The 25992-nt window shown below is 40.7% G+C and overlaps 1 protein-coding gene across 8 annotated transcripts in view; it reads left to right on the top strand.

Moving 5' to 3' along the window:
* LOC110259460 (uncharacterized) overlaps positions 1-25992 on the top strand; it is a 700448-nt gene that overhangs the window by 197562 nt on the left and 476894 nt on the right. For 6 of the 8 annotated variants that reach the window (XR_014838679.1, XR_014838680.1, XM_085014430.1 and 3 more), the window contains one exon: positions 17568-17612. The exons of 1 other annotated variant lie outside the window; for it this stretch is intronic. Coding sequence is in view for 4 of the 7 variants with exons in the window: in XM_085014430.1 (XP_084870556.1) it covers positions 17568-17612 (45 nt within the window). In the remaining 3 variants the exon portion in view is untranslated. Of the gene's footprint in view, positions 1-17567; positions 17633-25992 lie in introns of those variants that run through there. One more of the 8 variants, XR_014838682.1, reaches the window with a different exon arrangement.

The following is a 25992-nucleotide window of genomic DNA, read 5'->3' as shown; positions in this document are numbered from 1 at the left end:
TATCAGGACTTCTTGTAGGGGTCAAATGGTTACCATTCTGGGTGCCAGCTAGCAGTGTATATTAAGGTCTAAGCATATTTCCTGACTCAAGATTTCTTTTCATCAAAAAGCTCAGTGAATATAAATTTCAGTTGAGGATGATATCAGGCCTTCCCTTAATATGTAACCATCTGGAACCGTTTCCAAGGATGCTACAAATGGGTTGTTTGGGAAACATCCTCCCTAAATGTCAACTGGATCAGGGTTTGCTATGAAATCAGAATGAATGAGAGTAATCAGGTCTGTTAGGAAGACGATAGTTTAGAATTCGCACTTTCCAAAACATTTCACAATTTCCATCGTGCTTTTCCCCCGAGAACACTATATTGTAAGGTATCTCTATCTAGTTACAGATGCCTCCAGGCTATATTCTACAGCTCAGTCAGCATGCTGTCCAACAAAAGTTATGTTCATTTATAATACATCTCAGCTGTTTGGCAGGAACTTATCAATATGCTTTGGTTTATCAAACAAAGATTAACATCTAGTTTGTGCACTTGCTTTTTTCTCTAACACAGATGTATTTTTTAAAAAATATAGACATCTTGTTCAAATATTTTTGCTCAACTTTGGATATTGTTCCAGAAAAGGTATGAAAGAGGCTCTGTGAAATATTTTTGGTGTGATCTAATGAGTCATATAAAGAGCTGCATATAGAAATACCTTGGAGTTTTTCAACACATCAAAAGTGTTTTTGGAGCATTAAAGAAAGAGAACTTGAATCATACCACACCTAAGTTATGTTTTTTAGCCAATTTTGGCAGTAGCCATGATTGTTTACATGGGGGAACATGAGTCAATCTAATTTAACATGATGTCAATGTGTTTTGGAAAAATGTGTAGCATATATCATGATATTCTGGCTCTAGAATCAAATAATGTCAGAGCTGAAAGACATGAGAGGGTACTCAGATTAATACTGATTTAAATATTAGGAAAATTGGGTCCAAACTTGTGAAATGACTTGCCCAAGATCAAATAGCTAGTAATTTGCAGAGCTTATTTGAATCTGATCTTACAATTTTTTTGTCTACTGTTCTACCTTTCCATAAAGATGGTGATATGTTCTCTCTATGGATCTTTTCCTCATATTTAAAAGACTACTTTGGAAAATACGTCTATTGAGTAGATCAAAGTATATCAGAACATCTTTCAGAATGAAAGACAAAATTAAAATCATTCAGTCATTACCCAGGTAATAGAACCTCTGCATCTCTTCCATTAGCCTAAAAAATTAAAACAACTCTTTAGAAAAAATTATATATATTTTCTTTTAAGTTTACATCATGATTCTTGACTGAATTTGGCCTGACTCATAACTGATTTCTCTAACAGGGAAATAGACTAAGGGAGGAGAAAATTGTAGGTAAGGGAGAAGGCATTAAAACCTTCCAAAGGGGAAGCTTAATCTCTTGGTTAAAAATACTCAAAGGAAACCATTTGTTTGCGTCTTGATACACTGAGGAGTGGCAAAGAGAGGAATTTGCATATGAGCTTTGGTCATAGCAAGCAAGATTACTTTTCTCACATCTTTAGGGCCAGCAGTAGGTGTCAGACTACCCTGGGTCTAAACCTGAATCTGTCACACAAACTCTGCTTTTAAGCTTGGATCTCAATTTCCTTACCTGAAAAATGGCTAAGACAATTACTGATGTCATGGTGTTGCACTAAACTCATGACAACAGTCAGTTATATTTATATACACTAACAAAAAACTATTGGAAAGAAAAATTAAGAAAACACTCTCATTTACAATAGCATCAAAAAGAATAAATGCTTAGGAATATATTTAACCAAGGAGCTGAAAATCTATATACTGAAAACTATAAAACACTAATTAAAGAAATTTAAGAAGACACAAGTAAATGGAATGATGTTTGTGTTCGTGGATTGGCAGAATTAATATTGGAAAAATGTCCATGGTCTCTAAAGTGATTTATAGATTCATTGCAATCCCTGTCAAAATTTCAATGGCATTTTGTTTCAAAAAAGTAGACAAAAAAAACCCCCAAAATGTGTATGGAACTACAAAATAACTTGAATATCTAAAGGAAATTTGAGAAGAAAGAACAAATCTGGAGGCATTTTACTTTCTTATTTCAAACTATATTACAAAGATACAGTAATAAAAACCATATGGTATTGTTATAAAAACAGACATAGAGATCCGTGGAATAAAATAGACCAGAAATAAATGGTCATATATGGTCAACTATGGCATATATGGTCAACAAATTTTCAGTGGAGAAGCCAAGAATCTACAATGGGAAAAGCAAAGTCTCTTCAACAAATGGTGTTAGGAAAACTGGACAGCCATATGCAAAAGAATGACACTAGACCCCTATTTTACACCACACACAAAGACAATTCAAAATGGATTAAATGTTTGAATGTAAGATGTAAAACCATAGAACTCCAGAAAAAAACATGAGGTAAGCTTCTTGACATTGTTCTTAACAATAATTTTTTTGGATTTGACACTCAAAGTAAAGGCAACAAAAGCAAAAACTGAACACTTCTGCACTGTTGGTGAGAATGTAAACTGAAGCAGCCACTATGGAAAACAATATGGAAGTTCCTCAAATAATTAAAAGTAGAGCTGGTGCATATCCAGAGGAAATCAAATCCCTATTTTGAAGAGATATCTGTACTTCCATGTTTATTACAACATTACTCACAATAGCCAAAGTATGAAAACAATCCATTGACTGATGAATGGAGGAAGACATATAGTATGGAATACTCATTCTTGTGAAAGAAAATCCTGATGTTTGCATCAACATGGAGGAAACTGGAGAACACTGTGCTAAGTGAAATCAAGCAGATTGAGAAAGATAAATTCTGTGTGATTTCATTTATATGTAAAAATCTAAAAATGGTGAACTTGTGGAACCAGAGAGCAGGGACTAGACGGTGGGGAAAATGGGGAGCAGTTGGTAAGAGGGTACATATTTTCAGTTATAAGATGAATAACTTCAGAGGGTGTAATGTACAGCCTGGTGACTATAGTTAAAAATACTCTATTGAATGAAATTTGCTAAGAGATTAGATCTGGTTTGCTCACTACACCAAAATAAGATTTAAAGAATAAATAACTGTGAGAAAAAAAACCCTCAAGGTGATAACACTTCAATTTCATTATGATGGCCACAGTCAAAAGGACAGATAATAACAAATGTAAGGCAAATGTGGAAAAATTAGAACCTTCTGTATTACTGTTGTAGACTTTGAAAAACAGCTTGGCATTTTCTTAAAAATCTCAGAGTTACTGTGTAACCCCAAAATTTCACATTTAGACATATACTTAAGAGAATTGAAATATGTTCATGCAAAATCTTGTACAGGAATATTCACAGCAGCATTGTCATAACAGTCAAAAAAGTGGAAACAACCCAATGTTGATCAACCGGTAAGTGGATAAATAAAAGTGGTATATCCATATGGTGGAGTGTAATAAAATGGAATGAAGTACTAATATATGTTACCACATGGATGAATCTGTGGGCCCTGGGGTGGGAGAGTCTGGGCATGAGCCATTTAAGAGCCGTTCCTCACATTGGGGTAGCCTTGTGGGTCTCGGGGATGTGACCCTTATTGGTTTTTAAAGCTAGATGTTTTGGGGGCCCATCTCTCAAGTGGAGGTCTCAAAAGTTGGGGGTGCCTGATGTGGGCTTCAAACCCTTCATTTCTCAGGGGGCAGATCCAGGTTTTGAGTTCTGCCTTGACTGTTGTTTGTTGTGCCCAGGGTTGGGGTTTATGGTGAAGGGGTGTCCCAGATTCCCTCCCCCACTTTTATTTGGGCCTTCCATCCTTTGCCTGCAGACATAGGACTTAGTCAGCCAGCCCCCCGCCCCCTGCCACCACCCCAGAAGACATTGTTCCATAGGTAGCTGTAGATTTAGTATGTTTGAAGGATGATGTGAGTTCACGGTCTCCTTTCCATCACCATCTTCAACCAGAACCCTAGTTGGTGGGTTTTTTTTGTTTTTGTTTTTGTTTTTGTTTTTGTTTTTTTGTCTTTTTGCCTTTTCTAGGGCCAATCCCGCGGCATATGGTGGTTCCCAGGCTAGGGGTCTAATTGGAGCTGTAGCCACCGGCCTATGCCAGAGCCACAGCAACGCGGAATCCAAGCCATGTCTGCAACCTACACCACAGCTCACAGCAACACCAGATCCTTAACCCACTGAGCAAGGCCAGGGATCGAACCCGCCACCTCATGGTTCCTAGTCGGATTCGTTAACCACCGTGCCACCACGGGAACTCCCCTAGTTGGTGTTCTTGACAGCAGTTTTCTCACATTAATTAAGAAATGGGCTCCTTCCTGGGCAGTGGGAGGAAGTGGATCAGAGAAAGGGGAGAAGGTTCTTTTTCTTCTGATCAGCTACTATGCTTAACATTTAAGCCTATCCTTTTAATTCTCTTCATCACTCTTAAGATAGGTATTATTATTTGCTATTGAGAGTTGTGTAAATTGAGGCTAAAAAAAAGCAACAGGTGGTTGGTCCCTAAGCTCACAAGGGGTGGCGCCAGAATACTGGCACACCTTGGAGATACTATGGATTTGGTTCCCCATCACCACAATGAAGTATCACAGTGAGTTTTGAGGTTTTCCAGTATATTTGAAAATTATGTTTACACTACACTATAGCCTAAGAAGTGTGCAATGGCATTATGTCTCGAAAAGGCATATTCCTTAAATGTAAAATACTTTATTGCTAAAAATGCTGCTCGTTATCTGATGACACAGAATTGCCACAAACCTTCAGGTTGTAAAACGGCTGTGTCTGTGAAGCGAGGTAAAGTGAAGCAAAATAAAACTAGGTATGCTTGTATACAATCATATCTGCTTCTTACCCAAACTTGCTACTTTCCAGCTTCAGTGTCCACTAGCCTGATTCACAGTTCCTGATTTGGCAAAACATAGGAAGTTGACGAACTCAAGTTTGGAGCCTCCAGAACCGACAAAACAGTCATACAGGAATTCGACACAGTGATGCTCCTGGCGTTAGTCAGGTTTAAGGAATGGTACACACATTTGATGAAGGGGATGTAGTCCCCCTCTGTTGCCTGGAGACAGGGACTGGAGGGGATCCTGCTGACCAGCACCCCACCTTCACTTGCTGATCTCCCCTGACTGTCCTCCTTTGCCAATGGCCAAAGCACTAGCCCTTACAACTAGCTACCCCCTTGCTTCTCCATGTCCCCTTTGTGTGACAGGGCTCCAGGCAGCTGCTGTGAGCTTGGATGTCAGGCAATGAAGGCTCAGGACTTGAGGACACCTGCCTCTTGCACGGAAAGACAGAATAAATGACAACAGTTGTCGCCTTGGATCTGAGCAGCCCAGGCAGCTTGTGTGAGGGCCTCACAAGCCTGTTTTCTTCCTGAGCATGGGTCCCTCTTTTCATATCTGGAGCAGGGAACAGATGTTTCATCAAAAGACACATTTAAAATAAAGATAATTATGCAGTAAGAGGCTTAATTACATCAGCTTATTCAGGTCCACTTAATTGCCTGACAGCCCGCGTGCCTCCCACTTATTTGCAGCAGAGGCTCTCGTGTTTTGCTGGTTTATCAAATCCTTTGATGGCTCGAGGAAGATGTTATTGACTTAGCCATTTGGAAAATATCAATTCCTTGTATACAGCTGCTAGAGGAAAATGTAAATATTTTTAACAAGCAATAAAGAGTCATCATTTTCCTAGAGGTGGCTTATGGTGTCCTATACATGATTAATACCTAGAATGACTCAGAGAAGTAAGCCTGAATTAGATATTTCATCTTTAGCTGTCTCTTGGTCATATTTGAAATCTTTCTGTCAAATTAAAATCCCAGGGAGAAGGTGATTTGCTAATTTAAGGAGGCCATTTGAATCATGTGACAATGAGGCAATTGACCAAAAAAAGCACTTTTATGGAGCTATTTCCATCTCTCCCTAACTTTAAAGGAATAGATTAGTTCTGCTTCAGACTGATGTCCTATCTTTTTTCTCCCTAGACCACCAGCCTTTTTGATATCATATTTTTTACTCACCTTCTCTGCTTTCTTTGTTCATTTCTTCCACCAAACCTTATATCCTGACTCCTGCCCACACCAATCTTCTGAAAACAAATGTCAAACTCTGCTTCTTTTGAGTCCTTATCCCACGGTGTTGTTTGGAGCATTTATGTAAGTCCTTCTACCCTAGGTTCCTAAATACTGCAGCCTCCTAGATATGCCTTTGAATAATTCTGAATGCCAGCAGGAAACAAAAGGCACATTCATAGTGATTAATTGAAGAGGGTGTAATCTGGGGGTTCTTTAGAATTTTGGGGTAACTGACAAGGGGTGGGTGGTGTGACTACCACTAGGGGCAAGAGACGAGAAGAGCCAAGCGACTGCATGGACAGGATCCACCCAACAGAGATGTGGACCTTAGAGAAAAAGGCAGCTCCCCTGAGACCACCTAGTAGGGAGTGATCTAGGGGAATAAATACCCCAACATTATGCTTTTCCTGGCATGGGATCTGTACCAGTGCTTCCTATTGCCAAATCTGACCCTCCAGAGGACAAGGGAGCCAACGGAAGCTGCACCCACAGGTTAGCATCTGTAGGCAGAGAGCTGTGTAGAAAGTGGATCTGGAAGGAGCAGGAGAAAATGTCCACACTGCCCCCATCTGTCTTATGCTTCTTCTTCTTCTTCTTTTTTTTTTTTTTTGGTCTTTTTAGGGCCGCACTCACGTCATATGGAAGGTCCCAGGCTAGGGGTCGAATTGGAACTATAGTTGCCAGTCTACACCACAGCCACAGCAATGCGGGATCTGAGCTGTGTCTGCAACCTACACCACAGCTCATGGCCCAATCCTTAACCCACTGAGCGAGGCCAGGGATCGAACCTGCATCCTTGAGGATACTAATGGGATTCATTTCAGCTACGCCACAACAGGAACACCATCTTATGCTTCCTTTAAGTCTCACTGTTGACACTTCTTCCATCACCATTTCTGTTAAGTTTAGTGCTCTTGAGGGTGCTATAACCCTCTTCTCCTTGCTCTTGCTATTCTACTTCATTCTTGGCTTCAGAGAACTTGCTTTGTTGTTGATTTCCAAGTCCCCATTCCTAGTTCTTTTCTCCCAAGTCCACTTGTTGGATGTATGTATATTACATGACTTGCCAGTTCCTCCTTTTTAACATGTCTGAATGGAACATCATTCTCTTCATTCACTTCTCCCTGAACTCTCTCCTAGGTTAATGTTCTTCTCCCAGAGACTTAGGCTAGCATCATCACACTCACCTTTGTTTCCTCACTCTTATCCAGCCAAATGGCTCCTAAATTCTGTGGATTCTCTCCAATATTCCTTCCTTCCTTTCTGTCACTATGGGCAAGATGTAGTCATACTCTTATTTTGTCTTATGTGCACTTTTCTATAATTACGTCCTTGTTTCTAGCTTTAATTTTTATACCGTGTCTGCCACACTGCTTCAGAAGTTATCTTTGTAAAGCTCTTTGCAGTTGGGTAAAGTCTTAAGTGAAAGCCTTTATTGTCTTAACATTATCTTAAGAAACATCTCAGTAACTTAAAGTTTTCATATATGGTTCTATCCTAGTCCCAACCCATCTCTCTATCCTCATAGGTTAGCATATGTCCTTTTAAGTAATTTGCAATTCATACCTTCCTTCCTCTTATCATGCTACTCTCTCTGTCTTTTCTCTTCCTGTAAATTAAGGTATGCAAATGCAAATGTAAAGGAGGGAGGTGGGCCATAGAACATGACAAGGAGTGGAGAAGGTTGTGGTGATTGGAGAGTATATGCCAGTGTAAAGAAGTAGTTTTTATTCAGATCCTGCGGATTGTTGCCATGTGGGAATGTGGGTCCTTTGTTTGGGGATGTTTATTTTTCTAGAGAATCTGAAAACGAATTTTTATGTGAAGCTCCCATGGGTGTATCTGCAAGGGCCAATAAGCATGTGAGTGTACTGCATGTCCAGGATCTACTTGGGTTAGAGCCTCTCTGACAGTTTCAGTACAAGCAAATCCTTAAGAGGCACATCAGACATCCCTGGCAGAGAGCAACCTGTACAAGCTTCCAGGTCCAGCTGCTCATTACCCAGTGGGGATCAGTGGTCACATCCTCCTTAGGAAATACTGCACTGTGGTCAAAAATAGGGAGCACGACAGCTTCCTGATGATTCTCAAATGTTGGAAGTTGAAACCTGCTCACATTTCTGCCTCCTGAGACATTTTGGGGGAATCCATCAATTTTCTCAACATATGACAGCAAAAGCAGCTAGCTACCCGAGGAAACCCAGGTTCGGTGATGAAGGGAGATTGCCATAAAGTGCTGTTTTTCTGAAGTGGTGGCGTGATGGTGATTTGCATCTTCCAGTAGGGTGACCCTGGATGCTGGGCCGACCCCAGATTTCTGACCTTAGGATGGCCATGTTTGACAGCTTTATCAGCTAGGATGTGGCAAATGCTGTGAATGAACTCTTTGAAGGATAGGTTTTGCGGGCTTCCATACACCAAAGTCTGCAGTCTCACCTGGTCACCTGAATAGAATGGGTTAATATCTTAGTGAGAAGACCAGAGGATGTCTTAGGAAAGTGCATGATGAGTTGTCCAGAGCTTTAGAATCCTCTGATTTCTTGGAATTCATAGACTTCTACAGGGCTAGAATTTTGCCAAAACTCCTGCTATAGCACCTAACCCTCATACTGGAGGGAAGATATGTAATGAGCTCACATAAGCAGCAGCTTGCTGGGTCTCTCATAGGTATTTGAAAACTACATGTATCCTTCAGTAGGGGGACAGTGCCAGGGATGTGATAGTACCAGGGGCTTAGTGCTTTGGTCACCAGCCGAGTGATGGCAAACAGAACAGTAGAAAAATAACTAAGACCCCTGGTGGGGTCTTCCTCCTTACCCCTGTACGCCTTTGGACAGTCTAAAGGTGGACTTTATTTCAGCTATTATGTCTTGTAACGTTCTGTAGTCATAAGGATGGACACACTTCCTTAGATGGCACACTTTGTTCCATGAATGTTGTCATTGTCGCTCCATTCTCCCCACATTCATGATCTCTGCAGCCCCTGTCATGGAAGGAAGCTTTTCAACTCCTTGAAGTACCAGTCTTCTGGATTGCAGATACTCGGTCCATGTTGATATCTTAGATTTTGAGAGCACTGTTCAAATTCCTTCATGTCCGCCGACATGGTCAGCATCACTTCCTACAGACTGATGGCCCAATGGAACAATTCAGCCACTTCTGTGGAAAATGCCCTATTCCCACTCACCCCACACAGATCATAACTTCTTGAGATACTTCAGAATCTGCACAGAACCACTCACCTCCTCTTTCACCCACAGTGTACCCACCCTAGCGACCGACTCTTCCCTCATCTCAGGTAGTTAACCACCACCTGCAGAAGTTATGGTCCATTCAGAAGGACTTACAAGACATGCTATAGTAATCCTAAGAACCATGTAAAACATAATGTGCCTGTCACTAAACCTTAGGAGAACTCAATTGACTGAGATATGGTATCTGAGTTTGTTCTCAAGGAGTATCTGTGCATTCTTATAACTTCAGGATTGGTCACTGGAGCTTAATATCCTCTTGCGTGACTGCCTTCTACAAATAGCCTTTCAAGCCCTACATCTCTGCTCCAGGAATCTGGGAATTACTTTACTTCTGCATAAATAGAACAATGGTGCTTCCTACCCCATGATGGGAACACATGAAAGCAAGTGATGAACAGTGGTGCCTGATCCAGGCTACCTCTCTGCTAACCCTCTGGAGATGGTATCCACCAAACTTAGCCCCATAAAACTCTCATCAAATGGACTGACTCAAAACATAATTTCCCCAAACAGAAGACCCTACAGCTTAGATAGCCCCACGTCCTTTCTTTGTCCATTGTAATCCTTTTTACTCATCTCAGCTCAGTTCAAATGATCACTTGCTTTTGTCAAGTGTTCCCTGCTCACCAGGCCAGAATTAATGGATCTCTGAGCTGCCATAAACTTTGACTGTAGGGGAGGCAAAGAATAGCTGCCAAACTATAGAGGCTTAACCACGTGATGGGTCTTGTACAAATAAGGAATATTGTGTTGTTTAATCCTCACAACCACACTGTGAGATAGTATCTTTAGCTCCATTTATAGGCTCAGTTATTACAACTCACTTAAAATCACATAGATATTAAGGCTCTTTCACATTAAAAGGATTCATATATGTGTGTCTTTCACATTATACATCCATGTTTCTCTCTACATCACAGTTTTCCACTTCATTTCTTATGTAATATATTTAGTGTTTTACTTTAAAGCTGCAAGGTCAATTACTTGGGAGGGATGGTCAGGTGGATAATATAATTATAGGGAGTGGTCAAATGTAAATGAGCAAAGAAGGAGTTGGATGCCCAGCTTAAAACATTCAAATTAGACAAGCCAACAAAACCAGGTTTGCCTACAGCCCACGTATTTGCAAATATCTGATTCCAGGGCTAAAGTAAGATCTTCAGGGCTGTGCCTGAAAACTACTCATTTTAGCAAATCCTCAGTGTTTTGGCCAGGCCTCTTCCCAAAGCAGACACACAATAGCTGTCCACACAATTAAATGAAAAAATAAAAATCTTGCCTTTCATCTTCAAATTGATAGTCATATTGTTTTTATAGAGTCTATCCACACCAAGATAATTTAAAACTATGAAAATGGTTTGGTTAAAATCTACCTCCTGTCAACTACCCATCTAGAATCTTGAGGTGAGAGATGAGATACCAAGGCCAGAAAGTACAGATTGGTCTGCTTTTTTTTTGGCCTCAAAAAATCACAAAACAGATGCTTGGTTCCCAGGGGCCCTGGGAATGGGGCCTGCTGAACAGATCAGAGTGGTTTTTCTCACCAAGATGCATTTTATGATCCACAAGCTCTGCTGAAATGAGGGTATTACACAGTGAAGGCTTGAATGAAGCTTAGGTGTTTCCTTGTGAGAATGCCTGTGGGAACGATGGCTCCGGCCAGTTGCTTATTCTATAGGTTACCCATCCCCACTGGCCAATACATCAATTTCATGGGCCTCGAGGAGAATGTGGTTTTCAGAAAATGAAAGAGAATTGCTTCAAGGAAAGTGAGATCTGGAAAACTCTGTCACTTACTGTTGGTTTTCTGACAAGGAAGATTTATGGGTAATCTTATTTTATAAAAATTATAAAGCCTCTGAGCTAAAAATAAGTACCTGCTCCAAACTAGGGGTTGAAGAGATAATTTCGTCACTCAGGAATGTGCTCTCTTTCATGTTCTTGTGTTGTAGACTTTGTATACATTTATACATACTAATTTTCTCAGTATAAGTTCAAAGTTATTCTTAAAATAGAAGGCCCTACTTAAAGCAAAATTTCCAAATTTATCCTAAAGGAGAAGGATAATTGTCCTGTAATGATTTTAAAACCCATGTTCATGGGCAGAGTCATTTCAAGCAAATACTGAGACATTTTGGAAAACTTCCCAATAAACTTTGAGGTTTTGACATCATTTATTATCATCCTGTGGCTACATTAACTACTCTTTTTAAGGGCAGCCACAAAGATTGACCATGTGCAACTGGAAATCTTAAAATTCTTTCCTTATGTTTATTTAAATGTGATTTCCCACATGTTTTGAATTAAACTTTGTACTACTTTGCCCAGATTTCTTCAAATAAACTTAGACAAATACTGCATGCTAATATAATATATGGGACAAAATAAGTCTGTAACATTAACTGCTTTGTTTGAAATCCTTGCTTTTTAGTTTGCACCATGGGAATTTCTCAGTAGGTCAAAGACTCGTTTCAGTTCCTACTAGCAGTACTAGAGCTGCTTTGAGTTCTCTCTTAACCTTGAGATTTTTGATTTTCCAGATTCGACCCTATTGCCCAATCCAAAAACATGCATCCTCCTGTACTTTATTTTCTCATTATATTGTGTTACATATTTTATTGCTAAATTAATACTCAGTATTTGGATTATTATGACCATGTAAACATGTAAGTAGGTAAATATAAAAAGATGACCATTCACACAATGAACTCTATATTATACTATATTTAATATATAGGGAATCCTTTTTATTTTCCATGAAATGGATAATTTCAATGTTTTAAGATGAGTATGCATTTTGTACCTCATTCTTTGCTAATTTCATTTGGTCACTTTGTGAAATTATTTTACCCACCTGACCCTAAAGGAATTGTTTTCTTTTACTTTTTATTTTTTAGGGCTGCAACTGTTGCATATGGAAGTTCTTGGGTCATATCGGAGCTGCAACTGCAGGCCTGTGCCACAGCCACAGTAACATCGGATATGAGCTGCTGGTCATGGCAATGCCAGATCCTTAACCCACTTAGCAAGGCCAGGGATTTAACCCACATCCTCACAAACAATATGTTGGGTTCTTAACCTACTGAGCTACAATGAGAACTCTAGGAATTGTTTTTGGTGATCCTATAATCCGTACTAGTACTTTCTGAAAGAACTCTAAAACTTCTTTCAATCTAGTCTAACACATCAGGTTGTCTATTAGTTCCTTTTTTTTGGTCTTAGAAATTCCCTCCTGGAACACTCTAACCTCCCTCTCTGATGTGTACTGGTTGTTCTCTACCGGTGCCCTGGGACATCTCCTCTAGAAAATGGTAGATGACAAAACTACCCAGGATCCTTGACTCTTTGCTCAATCCCAATTCCTCACAGTATGTCCTTGCCACTTCTCCCTACAGGCAATGAAATTTGTTTCCCTGTTCTCGAAAATCTTGGTTGGTTTCCTGACTTTCTTGAGCCAGTAGAATGCACTGGAAGTGACAGTGTGCCTTTTTCTCTAGGCTTGCTTCTTCTTCCACTCTTGGAAACTTTCTTCCACCATGACAACAATTCCAACCTAAGATGAGCAACCATGTGGAGCCAAGATGACCCACCTCTCTGAGGCTTTCCTCTATGAGATAGTCCCTAGTTGATCCAGAATTTGATGCAGTCACATGAAACCACCTAAGATCAAAAGAACCACTCAGCTAAGCCTAGATCAACTGGCCAAACTGCAAAATCTCAAGCTAAATAAATAGTTGTTCTTGTAAGCCCCCTAAGTTTTAGAGAAATTATGCCAAATCTAATAGAACTTCTGTAAAGAGAAGGTGCCAGATGAATTTATGGAGGAAGCAGAGACTGCATCTTAAGGGTGTAGTAATGGAGTAATATTACAGTGGTCCTCACCAATCCCAAAATTTGATATAACAGTAACAGTTCTGGTTCAAGAATATGTTGAATATATTTAAAAAAATATGTTGAATATATTTTAAAAAAAATTGAGGGAGTTCCCACTGTGGCTAAGTAGTAATGAACCTGACTAGTATCCATGAGGATATGGGTTCAATCCCTGGCCTCACTCAGTGGGTTAAGTATCTGGCATTGCTGTGAGCTATGGTGTAGGTCACAGATGTGGCTATTAAACAGGCTGGCACCTGCAGTGCCAATTCAACTGCTGGCCTGGGAACTTCCATGTGCTGTAGATGCAGCCCTAAAAAAAGCAAAAACAAAAATAACAACAACAAAAAAACCTCCACAAAATCGAGAGGAGTTCCCTGGTTGCCTAGTGGTTAGGTATCTGGCATTATCACTGCTGTGGCTTGGGTTACTGCTGTGGCATGGTTTCAGCCCCTGGCCTGGAAACGTCTGCTGGTGCAATCAAATGAAAAATTGAGGAAGAATTCACATACCATAAAATTCATGCATTTAAAGTAGAAAGTGCAGTAGATTTCTGTATATTCATAGGTCGTCTACCTATCACATCTATCTAATGCCACAGCACATTTATCAGCCCTGAAAGAAACCCCGTACCATCTGTAGTCACTCTCCAGTCCCCTCTCCCTCAGCCCCTAGCAACCAGTAATCTAATTCTGTCTCCATGGACTTGCCTATGCTGGACATTTTATATAAATGGGGTTACATGATATGTAGCCTTCTGTGTTTGGTTTTGTTCAATTAGTATATAATTTTAGCTCTTAGGTTTAGATCTTTGATCCATTTTGAGTCAATTACAGTATATAGTGTGAGGTGGGGGGTCCAGCTTCATTCTCTGCAAGTGGATGTCTAGTTGTGAGTGCTTTTCTAGCTGAATGTATTCAGTGTGGGGGCGAAGTTCTTCCCTCAGCAATTCTAACACATGAGGCAATAGTAGCAGCATAAATTCAGGAGGACTTTCTCATAAGAAAATGTACAGTCTGTATTACCAGAAAGACCTCACCCTCAGGCAGCACCAAAGTTCTAGAAATGCAGAAGGCAAAAAGGCAAGTGAAACTAGTATAATACCTCAGATGGAAAAGATGGGCAGTGCACATAATTCCTGGTGTTCCCATCATTTCAAATTTCTAAACTTTGTAAAGAGGCAGCAATATCTCCCAGGCCCTCCGAGAAATGAGATAGTAAGTTTAGAGAGAGCACCACCGAAAGGATGAATGCAGAGTGCCAACACTGACATTTTGCTGGGAGATTTCACCCAGTTGATTTTAAATTGTTTGTAGATTCTGGATGACAGGCATCAACTGATTGCATGTGGAGATGCTGAACCAAGAGTTTTCCCATCTATTCTGTTTCCCTCAGATGTCATTGGATTTTTGCTATATGGTCTTTAGCAACTCTTAGAACGGGTTTCCAGAGTACACTTTTTCTAGCAGTAAATGTTGATAGAGGCTGGGGAGCACCTTGTTTCCTCAATTTGATGGTTTTGAGCCCAGGCTATAATAATCTTGTGTGCCATGTGAAGTCTTTAGGATCTTAGAAAAGGGACTGTGGTATCACAATTGACAATGAGAAATATGTATTTGATCTTTGTCCTGTTTCTGGCATAGAGCTCTTAAACCCCTTGGACTTTGCTAAAAGTTGAGATGATAAGGGTGTCTTTTGTTATGTTAATGAGATAAAAAGCACTTAAGGATAGGGGCTGGTTGCCAGTAGAGCTAACTGTGTGATTTAGAGAACTGCCACTTTCAATTCTACCCCCTCCTGAAATCTGGGAAGGGAAGAAGAATTGGAGATTGAGTTCAACCAGCAATGGCTGATGATTTAATCAGTTATATCTGTGTAATGAAGCCTCCATAAAAACCCAAAAGGATGGGATTCAGAGAGTTGCTTTGGTGGTGAAAACAGAGATTTGGGGAGAGTGGTGCTCCTGTAGTGCAAGGAAACTCCCAGTCCTTCCCCTGGCTTGCCCTATGCATCCCTCCCATCTGCCTATCCCTGAGTTATATCTTTTAATATCCTTTGTAATAAACTGGTAATCTAGTGAGAAAACATGTTTGTTGAGTTGAAAAAGCCACTCTGGCAAATTAATCAAACCCAAAGAGGGGGTCAAGGGAACCTCTGATTTAGAGCCAGTAGGGCAGGTAACAACCTCAACTTGGCTTTGGCCTCTGAAGTGTAGGACAGTCTTGTGGGACTGTGTCCTTAACCTGTGGAGTCTGACACTATCTCCCAGTAAGTGTCTGAGTTGAATTGTAAGATACCTGGCTGGTATCTGAGAATTGCTTGTGGTATGGAAATTCCTACACGCAACGGAATTGAGTTCAGCATCTGAGGGGGGCATCCTGAGAACTGGCACTGAACTAAATGCCACTCTTGCTGTCAAGAAGGAACTCTATCCATCCCAAGAAAAGATAACCCAGAATGAAGCTGCTGAAGGAACAATAACTTTCCTGAGGCATCAAGAACTCCTTTATCTGAAAGATGAAAGAATAGTAAATTAAGGAAAATGTATTTTGAACTTGAGAATTTCTGACATAGGACCATTAACTCATTCCACCATTAGTAGTCAAAAGAAACTGATTTTTAACTTTAATACCTTTGGACTATAACTTGCAAAAACTTTTACTCAGAGGGGCAATATAATTTGATTTGGACTTTAAAATGCAGTGCTTTTGAATTTTCATATGATAATGGGAGCATTATATTAAAATCTGAGTCTTCACTTCATTGTTGACATTTTATTATTGAACTATCTTTATGGATTTTTAAATTGGGTATTTTCATGTGGTCACTTAATCTCATTACCAACTCTCTCATATGTTATGTCAGACAATGTGCCTGGACATTATTTAGAGTGAAAAATAAAATAGTGAACAGGTTTCCAGACTTGGATGCAGAAGGGCTTTGAAGTTAATGTACTTTAGTGGATCATTCAAATCAATTTTTAGAGCATCCTGGGAAGAAAAGTCAATGTTTGTCTCCAGTGATCTCAGGAGGATCCTCAAAGAGAAAGTCATGGGAATGACGTCCTCAAGGGCTCGTCTCATAGGTGTTTACATTCATCCCGTTGTGATGGCCATCCTTCCCTCATCCCCAGCTGACCATGTACTTCATGATTAAGCTCAAATGTGCTAAGGGACAAAGCCCGAAGTAAGGGAATTTGGGGAGAAATACTTCTAATCCAGACATGGTGAGATCTCTTGCAATAGAATTCCTGCCCTCTTTCTCCCTTATTGTTGATTCCACAGGGAGGTGGGGGGTTGGAGGGGGGGAGACCCAGGCTTCTCAGGACAGGCTGCTCAGTTTTTCAAAAAGCAGTGTTCCAAAAGTAAGCATTCTAAGCTCCTCAGGCAAAAGCTGCAAGGCTTGTGATAAAGTAGCCTCAATGGTCCCAGAATGTCATGTCCATTATCCTTTGGTCATTAAACAAGTCGGTAAAGCCAGCTTGGTTTCCAGGGGAGGGGAATTAGATTGTACCTTTTGATGTGAGGAGCAGCAGGCTTGTCCATGCAAGGTAGGATTGATGGTGGCCTTCTCTGGAGATTATCTGCCATGCATGGTATACTTTTTCCCACCCTTTTACCCTGCCTCTGTTTCGTAGTTAAAATATGTTTCTTAGAATAAACTTGGGTCTTGATTTTTTTTTTTATCCAACCTAATAATTTCTGCTTTTTAATGTAATGTTTAGCGCATTTACATTTAATATAATTATTGATATAGTTTCATTTAAGTCTCCCATGCTATTGTTTGTTTTATTAATCCATTTGTCCTTTGTTCTACTTGTTCTCCTTTCCTATTTTCTGAGTGAATTGCACTTGCTTTAGTATTGCATTTTCTTTTATGTATTATCTTCATAATTCTTTGCGTTAAATGTGTTTTTAGTAATTGCTGTCAAGTGTATCGTATGAATTACTAAATTGTCATCTACTTTAATGAACAGAGTAAATACCCTAAAATGGAATCACTCCCTTCTCACACACTTGGTGTTCTTATTATTTTATACTTTATTGCTATGTATGTTATAAATATCATGTTAAGTTTTATATTTTTGTTTTAGTTGAAAAATTTTAGAATATTACATTTATTTGTATATCACCTGTAGTATCATATATTATAAAAGAAGTCATATGTGTATACAATGCATATGGTAATTATAAAATGAATATATATGTGTGTGTAGACACACAAATCTGTGATGGATAGATAGATAGATAGATGGGTAAATATTGACACCATCTCCAGGGACTTCTCTCTCAGATCTCCTCTCCCTCTTTTCTTTAGGTCTACACTTCCAAGCACTCTGTGAAGGTCCATGGAAAAGACACGGTGAGTGATTGGAGACTTGCTTTGTGGCTGGCTGAGGCTTCTTAGAATTGTAATCCGTCATGCTTCCCACATGAAGCTATTAAAAGGTCATTGAATTTTGGCTGCTGAGTCTATGATAGATTCCTCCTACTGTTGCAGTTCTGCCAGGTATGAGACCTGTGCTGAGTCATTTTTCACCTATAGAGGGTTCTTCACTCTCTAGAGTCTAGTTCCTTTGGGTTTTTTAATGTCCTCTTCTGATGGGTTTTTAAAAACTGATTCTGTAGATTCTCTGTTGTTTTAGGTTTTTGTTCCTTTCTGCATATGATTTAGAGCAGAGTTTTCCATATTCTTTAGAATTACAAGAGTCCATCTTTAGGGTTCCTTCATCATCCAAAGCTTTTTAACTCTTGAAGTGGTCTTACTATATTTGTCTCTCAAGTTTCAGCTTAAATATCATTTCCTGATGAGAGACTTCCTCTAATAATCCCTTTTTACTTTCCTAACGATAAATCATTTTCTTTGTGAGAGTCTCTGTTGTTGTCATAGTGATGGGGCTAATACTCTGTGATTAATGTGGCTATTTTAACAAAACATAGGCACAGATGGGGGAGAGGGGATTTTCTTGATAGTGGTTGCGTTTCTGTCTGCCTTGCTTTCTTTTTGTTATCTTTAATGATCAGTGGCCCCCATTCCTTTGGACAAATATTTCTTCCATGTTCTCTAGAGACTTTTTAGGGACTGATATTTCATGGTGCCACCCAGTTATACCTCTCTCCTCTTTTAGGTAGAGAAGTGATGGAGGCTGAACCAACCAGAGACCCCTACTCCTAGTACCATTACTCCTTGTTTGCAAGGCACCGTGTCCCAACTTAGGCTTGGCCAATACAGGCAATTCATTTATTTATGTTCCTGAAAAGTACAAGGTGTTTGTTTCAAAAATTGAATCACAAGCATTTTTTTCCAACATGTGAATTTCATTTAACAATGAAAATGATAAATGTTAACTTCCTGTTGTTGTATTATTTTAGACATTACATTATCTACTAGGTTTCCAATAGGCATTGTAGGCCATTGGATTTGGTTTCATTACTAATTTTTTAACACTTGGTCAATATTCTGCAGTTAAACTGCTATAAACTTTCATTGGGGGGATAGGAATTTTTATGCAAAATGGGAAATACCAAAACCACTGCAACTCATTAAAAAAAATCAGGTTATTATGGAGAAAGCATATCTGTGGCAATAATAGTTTCTTTCATTAATTTCAAATGGTTCAGTGTTAGGGATTTAGCATCAACATAATGCAGACTGTCGTAGGAACTATCTGCCTTTCTCTTTTTCTCACTTCTCCCTTCTTGAGTTCACCTCTGTTTTCTCTCCCTTATTTCTCACTCTCCTTTGCTTTCTTCTTATCTGCATCTTCCCTCATTTCCATTACATATATGCCATTTCACTTTTATTAGAATGCATATAAAGGAGACAATAAAACTTAGTAAAAGGGCATTTACTAGGACAGGATAGGCCAACGAAAAATCTCTGAAATGTAACAGCCTCTCCTGAGTGTGGGCCAGTTTCTATTAACGTCATTTAGTGAAAGAGAATTTCCCAGGATATAGACTTGGCTAAGCCTGAGGGGCTCTGGGGCAGGGTTCCTGTCTCTCCAGGGCTCTCCAGTTGGTGGGTTGTGATGATAAAACCAGCTCTGAGTACAGGAGATTTTCATTTGATGAGTGGTCTGAACATCTACTTAGTGGTTATAAAATATTTGCTGCTGAAAGCCACAGAGCATTGATAAACAGATCCTGGACAGCTGAGTTATTGCAATCTACTTAACATGGGGAGAACAATTTATGAGTCAAATATTCCCGTTTAATAACCCTACTCAGGGCAGAGGGCTGCTCAAGGCTGACATTAACCCTGCAGGCACTGAGCCTGGCCAAGGTCCTGGCAAGGGCTTCATGGAATGCAAGCGATTCAGGTGGGTTTGCCATTAGGTACTAAGCTACACAGACAGAAATTTTTAAAAGGCTCATCTGGTAAAGGAAATGAACAATTTGTAAAACTGCTGTATGGCATTGAATACACTGCCTAGACACCTTCTGTGGTTTGCATTTCATCTTCCTTATATTACATGTGTTTAGGCTTATTAAATCCTGTCTTCAGCACAATACTGTATGCTTTTATGCAGTTGGGGGAAGGGAAGGAATATTCATCTGTTCTCTATTAGTCATTTGAACCCAGGTCAGTCATCTTGGCCCAAATACTATGAATGCTCTCCTTGAAATCTGACTCCTTTTCTGTACTACCAAGATGATGCTTTTCTTTAACGTGGGCAGAAAGGAATGGCTTCATCTCGCTCTTGGGAAACAGACTAGGAATATGTTTCTTGTGAATGTTTTAAAAAGTCAGTGAATCTAGAACAGTGTTTATTACTTAACTGGCTTCCAAGCCTGCATTTGGGGATATGTGTGGAAGGTACATACATACTGAGGGCGAGTGAACATACTGTGAGTTGGCAGTGAGCCAGCGGGTGTTGCTGCCCGTGACCTGAATGCTGTTGTGAGGATTTTGCTTAATCAGGGCTAAAGGGTTGGTATTTGAGCCTTGGCCAGGTTGGGGCATCACGTCTCTGTCCTTCATCTCCACTTCATTCACTGGCACCCTGCATACCACGTGCACCTCCTCCAGCAAAAGGCACACGTGCGAGTGTGCAAAGACACACACACCCACACAGGGCTATGCTCCAAACTCGGGCTTGGGCTCTGACTGTTCTGAAGCTTTTACTTCTCAAGCCATTTTCGTTCTTTACTTGACCCTCAAGCCTGGAATTACTGTTAGAAATCTACCTGCAGAATCCAGACACTCTGCAGACAAAGAATTGGAAATAAGTGTATGCAAAATACACCTTTTAAAAAAAGTGCACTAAACCACATTAAGCCACCCGGTATTTTTCTCTCTCTTGGCATACTCCCAACGGTTCCAAATTGGTTTGCCTGAGCCAAGAATTTCTTTAAATGAAATGCTCTGTGCTAGCAAGGCTTTGAAGACCTGTTCACCTTAGAGTGCAAACCTAGAAAGCAAAGTCCAGATTTGGCATGCCACTTAAACCATGGTTAGTAGAGCGTATCAGCCTGCTAGAAATAGCTGCATTTGCGAACCTCATGTTCTCCAGCTCTTGACTGCCAGCCAAGCCCCAAATCAATCCCAAAGAATGAAAAATAAGATAATAATGAGAAAATGGACTTTTCAAGCCAAAACCCAGGAAAGCATCTTATTCCCCAAATGCTGTCTCTGGGCCACATAAAACAAGGAGCTGTGACCCTGTCCTCTCCTCTGGACATTTTGCTGTGTCACTGTTTGGTGATATACCTTCCTTTCCCTTTAGGTCTAAGTTTCCTTACTGGTACACTGGGCACCAATTTTGCCAGCTTTCTCCTTTGAAATATACTACGTTCCTTATGTCTAACTACCTGGTGCTTCCCATCCACCGGGATCTTTTGAGGGGGCAGTTTTTCTAGAAGGGCCAGACATGAAGCTTAATTCCTCTTCTGAGTTAGCATTAGGCAGACTCATTCTCTCTTCCTGCTGAAATATGTACCATGCCTTCCTTGACCAGCTTTTGGAACATGTTTATAGAGATCTCTTGTTTTGGGTCTGAATCTGAGCTGGGTGGCAATGGGGCCCACTTTTAACTTCCCCTCCCTACATAGCTTGGTGGGTGGTCACTGCCACTATTTGTTAGGGAGAATCAGCCATAAATCAGTGCTCTTTTTCCATTTTCTTCTTATTGATGGAATGGCTGTAGGAAAACAACTTGTCTCTCAAGCTCACAGAGCCCTGCAGGATGAAAGCTGCATACAATAAAAGTTGTTTTGACAGAAAACTGACCAAACATGACAATGGGCAGAGGGGGGTGTGATGAAAGGGAGGGGGAGAGAGGGTACATGCTTGTCTGTTTCGAACCGAGGTGTGCTCTCTCTTTTTTTCTTTGTTAAATTACTTTTTCATATGAAGGACACAAAGGGAACAGCCCCTACTGACAGCCAGAAGGCAGAAAACAAACCCTTTGAAATTTCTAATTTGTTTATAGATGGTCCTCCAGGAGCCGGCTGGAAAATAATTTTGTCTGCCAGAGACAGTGAACAGCTACCCGAGGGTGTTGTGGTGAAAAAAAAAATGACTCTCTGGTTTTGGTCCTTGAATGTCTCATTGTTCAGCACTCAGTGGTTGTTCTGAAATGACTCATCTGGCTGGGAAAGAAAATGAAAGAAAAATCCTTCCTCTGCTCTCCGGCCTGAGTTTCTAGGAAAGTGACTTTCTCAAAAAGATTTCTTTTTTTTTTTCCCCCCTGATTTGGCTTTAAACTGTGTGTCAGTTAATTTTAGGGTTACACAAAGGTTTGTTAAATCCTGTCGGCTTATATGTCTTCTCTCTGAGGGGGATGATTTTTTTTGTGGCTGCTTCCCAGTCACTTCACTTAGTTCCGGTGACACGGTTTTCTCTCTGGGACGTTCTAACAGTTGAACTGCTTTTCTAGATAATGTCACAGATTCTATAGACCTCTCCTGGGCAAGACTAATCTGGGGGTGTTTCTGAATGTGGGTTAGAACATTCTTTAGGGAGTCTGAGGGAGACCTTCGTTGACAGCTTCTGTTTTCTCTGTGAAATAGAGTAGGGTCAATTAGAGGTTGGTGGTAAGGGATCTCTGTTCTTAAGTCTAAGAGAGTTTCTAGAAATTTCCCCCTCGGTTTTGTTTATGAAATGAGCAATAGGGTCACTTTTCCCGCATTTATGGTGAGGTTGTGGAGATCCCCTCATACTTGGTATGGGTGAGCAGTAATGTTTTCCCAGAAACTTAGGTCACTGACTTGGAAGAGAATGCCTCCAGCCATTCTTTTATTGTAGAGATGAGAAGATGGAGACCCACTGACTTGATGAAGGAGGTGTAGCTGTTTAGGGCGGAGTTAGAACTCAGGTCTCAACTATTAGCTTCCGCTACGTCTCCCCTTCTCCTGGCTTTGGTGGTGGAAATAATTTTAGGTAATTTGTTGATTGCACATGACTCTCTCTAAATCCTCAGATGTGACCCCTCCCTGTTATCCCAGGAGAGGGCCAGCTCTTTGGCTTCCGATGCTGGAAGAGTGACCCAAGTGGGTGCATCCCGTTGCCTGTCTCTTCATCCCTGAGTCTGGGATTGTGAAAACTGCTAAAAGAATGTGACTGGGAGGACTGGTCCAGCCCCAGCTTCGAGAGCCCCAGCTTCTCCCAGGCACTCGGTGTTTCCAGGTGGTCCTTCTCTGCTTGCCTAACGTGCTCCTTGCTCTCAGGCCTCCGACCTCCCTCACGTTGTGACCGCCCCACCCTTCATCCCAGCTCCTGCTAATTCCCATTCCACGACCCTACTCTACTTCACAGAGACAATGGAAGCTGTCAACGAAGGTCTCCCTCAGACTCCCTCAACCTCCACTTTCAAAAGAACGCGTGTAACGTCACCTACACGCTTACACCTCTCCTCATCTTGCTCTCCTTCATATTTCTGTGAAATATATGTCCCTTCTCCCAAGTAAGTGTCCCCTCTCTACTGCGTTCTTGGTTCCTGTTTTTTGTGCTTTTTTCCCAGAGCTCAGTTTATTCTTTCTTCCTTTTATCTTTAACTTTACTCTTTTACACTTTTTGTATACTTCCACTGAACCTATATCTCCTTTGGCTCCTGACTTTCACTTTTTCTCATAGTAAATCCTTCTGAAAAAAGAAGTCTCTATTACTGCTTCCCTTTTTTTACCTCCCACTTATTCTTCAACCTCAAGTATCTGAGTGGAGTTCCCACTGTGGCTCAGTGGGTTAAGAAGCTGACATAGTATCCGTGAAGATATGGGTTCAATACCTGGGCATCGCTGAGTGGGTTAAGGATCTGGTGTGACTGCAAGCTGTGGCACAGGTCACAGATGTGGCTTAGATCTGGCATTGCTATGACTGTGGTGTAGGCTGGCAGCGGCAACTCCGATTTGACCCCAGACCGGGGACTTTATGTGCCATGGGTGTGGCTGTAAAAAGAAAAGGGGGGAGGAGTTCCCGCCATGGCTCAGTGGTTAACAAATCCGACTAGGAACCATGAGGTTGCGGGTTCGATCCCTGGCCTTGCTCAGTGGGTTAAGGATCCGGCGTTGCCATGAGCTGTGGTGTAGGTTGCAGATGTGGCTCTGATCCCGTCTTGCTTTGGCTCTGGCGTAGGCCGGCGGCTGCAGCTCTGATTGGTCCCCTAGCCTGGGAACCTCCAGTGGCCCAAGAAATGGAAAAAAGACAAAAAAGAAAAGAAAAGGGGGAAAAAAGTAAAGTATCTGAATTTACTTCTGCTATGTTTCTGAATCTACTCTTGTAACTCATAAGAGATGAGCTTGTTGCAAAATTCATTGGATATTCACTTTCTTGGCATAACCATATTTAACCCATGGGCATTATTTGATACCAGTGATAATTTTGTTTATCTTAAAACAATTGCCTTATGGACTACATGGAATCATATACTCATGGCTTTCCCCACCACCCTCTGGCTATTTCACTTCAGATTTCTTTTCATCTGCATTTTCATCTGCCCAGGTCATTAGTTTTGATGCTGGTCAGATTCTCTTCTACATGTACGATTCTTTCCATTTCACTGTGTTTAATTTTCCATCCATATTCTGGTGACTTTCGAATCTTCATTTCCAACATGTTTTCTTTTCTGAATTTCAGAGGCAGCTATCCAAATGCCTACAAGACATCTCTCTTTGAGTGATCTTCAGGCATCTCCAACTCAACACAGAACAAACCATCCTTGGTTCCAAACTTGCTCTTTCTCTCATGTTACTTATCACCATGAATAGTTGACCCAGTTGCTCAGACCAGTAACTTGAGGTTCATCCTTGACCCCTTTTCTTAGCACAGCTTCTCATTCAATGTCTCCAAGATATTTTCCCACAACCCTAAATATCAATTCCATCCATTTTCCCACATAGTTTAATTATAGTCATTGCCCTCCCTTGCTTGGATTACTCCATAGACTTCTAATTACTCCTTTTATCTTCTATATTGTTCCTGATTCACTATCTATATCGCAGTCAAAGTGATATTACTAAAACAAAAATCTACCCAAGTCATTGTCTTGCTTCTTGAATAGCTCCCCTTCAACCAGATGCAATACTTTGAGTCCGTTTATTTGAGTTACATGATCTGGACTCTATTTTTTTTTTTTTTTTTTAGTTGTATATAATGACCATTTTTTTTTTTTTTTCTATTCCAGGGTCTAATACAGGATAATGCAGTACATTTTGTTTCATATCTCCTTAGGCCTCTTTTGGCTTTGATAGTTTCTCAAACTTTCCTTGTGTTTTTTTTTTTTTTTTTTTTTTTTTTTTGTCTTTTTGCTATTTCTTGTACCACTCCCTCAGCATATGGAGGTTCCCAGGCTAGGGGTGAATCAGAGCTGTAGCCACCAGCCTATGTCAGAGCCACAGCAATGCGGGATCCGAGCCGCGTCTGCAACCTACACCACAGCTCATGTCAACGCCGGATCCTTAACCCACTGAGCAAGGGCAGGGACTGAACCCGCAACCTCATGGTTCCTAGTCGGATTCGTTAACCACTGCGCCACGACGGGAACTCCTATTTTTTTGTTTTTTTTTATGGGAGGCCAACACCCACGGCTTATGGAGGTTCCCAGGCTGCGGGTCGAATCAAGAGTTATACCTGCCAGCCCATGCCACAGCCAAAGCAACTCAGGGTCCAAGTACCTCTGTGACCTATACCATAGCTCACAGCAACACTGGATTCCTTAACCTACTGAGCGAGGTTTGGGATTGACCCTGTGTCATTGTCCTCATGGATACTAGTCAGATTTATTTCTGGTAAGCCACAACAGCAACTCCGATCTGGACTCCATTTATCAATTCTACTTCATATCGCCTGTCTTCCCTACATGTACTCTTTGGTGGACTAAACATTTTATTTCCTCCATATGCCATGCTTTTCTTATCTCTTGCCATCAACAAGCGTTTACTGAGCATTTACTCTATGCTAAGCACAGTGTAAGATACTCACTTGTAAGCTTTTTTGTATTACCTCCAGTATCTCCTCTGCCTTCACTCTTTCTTTCACCTCCTTTTAATGGAGCTAAATCTCACTCCTTTTCTTGAACTTTGCCTGGGGAGTCTTTCCTAATACCCTTCACGCTGAGGGTTCCCACTGTCTATACTTCTCATGGTAGCATCAGTGTCTCCTATGGCTGTGCTTCCTGTTTTCTTTTATAATTGCTTATTTAATTACCAACCAGTCTTCCCCACAAATTGGAAGGGCACAGAATATTACCTGCCTTGTTCACAACTGGATCCCTCTTGTTTAGCACAAAGGAGAGGCTTAGTAA

This window comes from Sus scrofa, chromosome 2, assembly GCF_054392235.1.
Source record: "Sus scrofa isolate SSC_HxYL_T2T_F1_AM1 chromosome 2, Sscrofa_HxYL_maternal_Yorkshire_Landrace_v2.0, whole genome shotgun sequence".
NCBI classification, from domain to species: domain Eukaryota; kingdom Metazoa; phylum Chordata; class Mammalia; order Artiodactyla; family Suidae; genus Sus; species Sus scrofa.
This window is presented reverse-complemented; position numbering and strand designations above follow the sequence as displayed.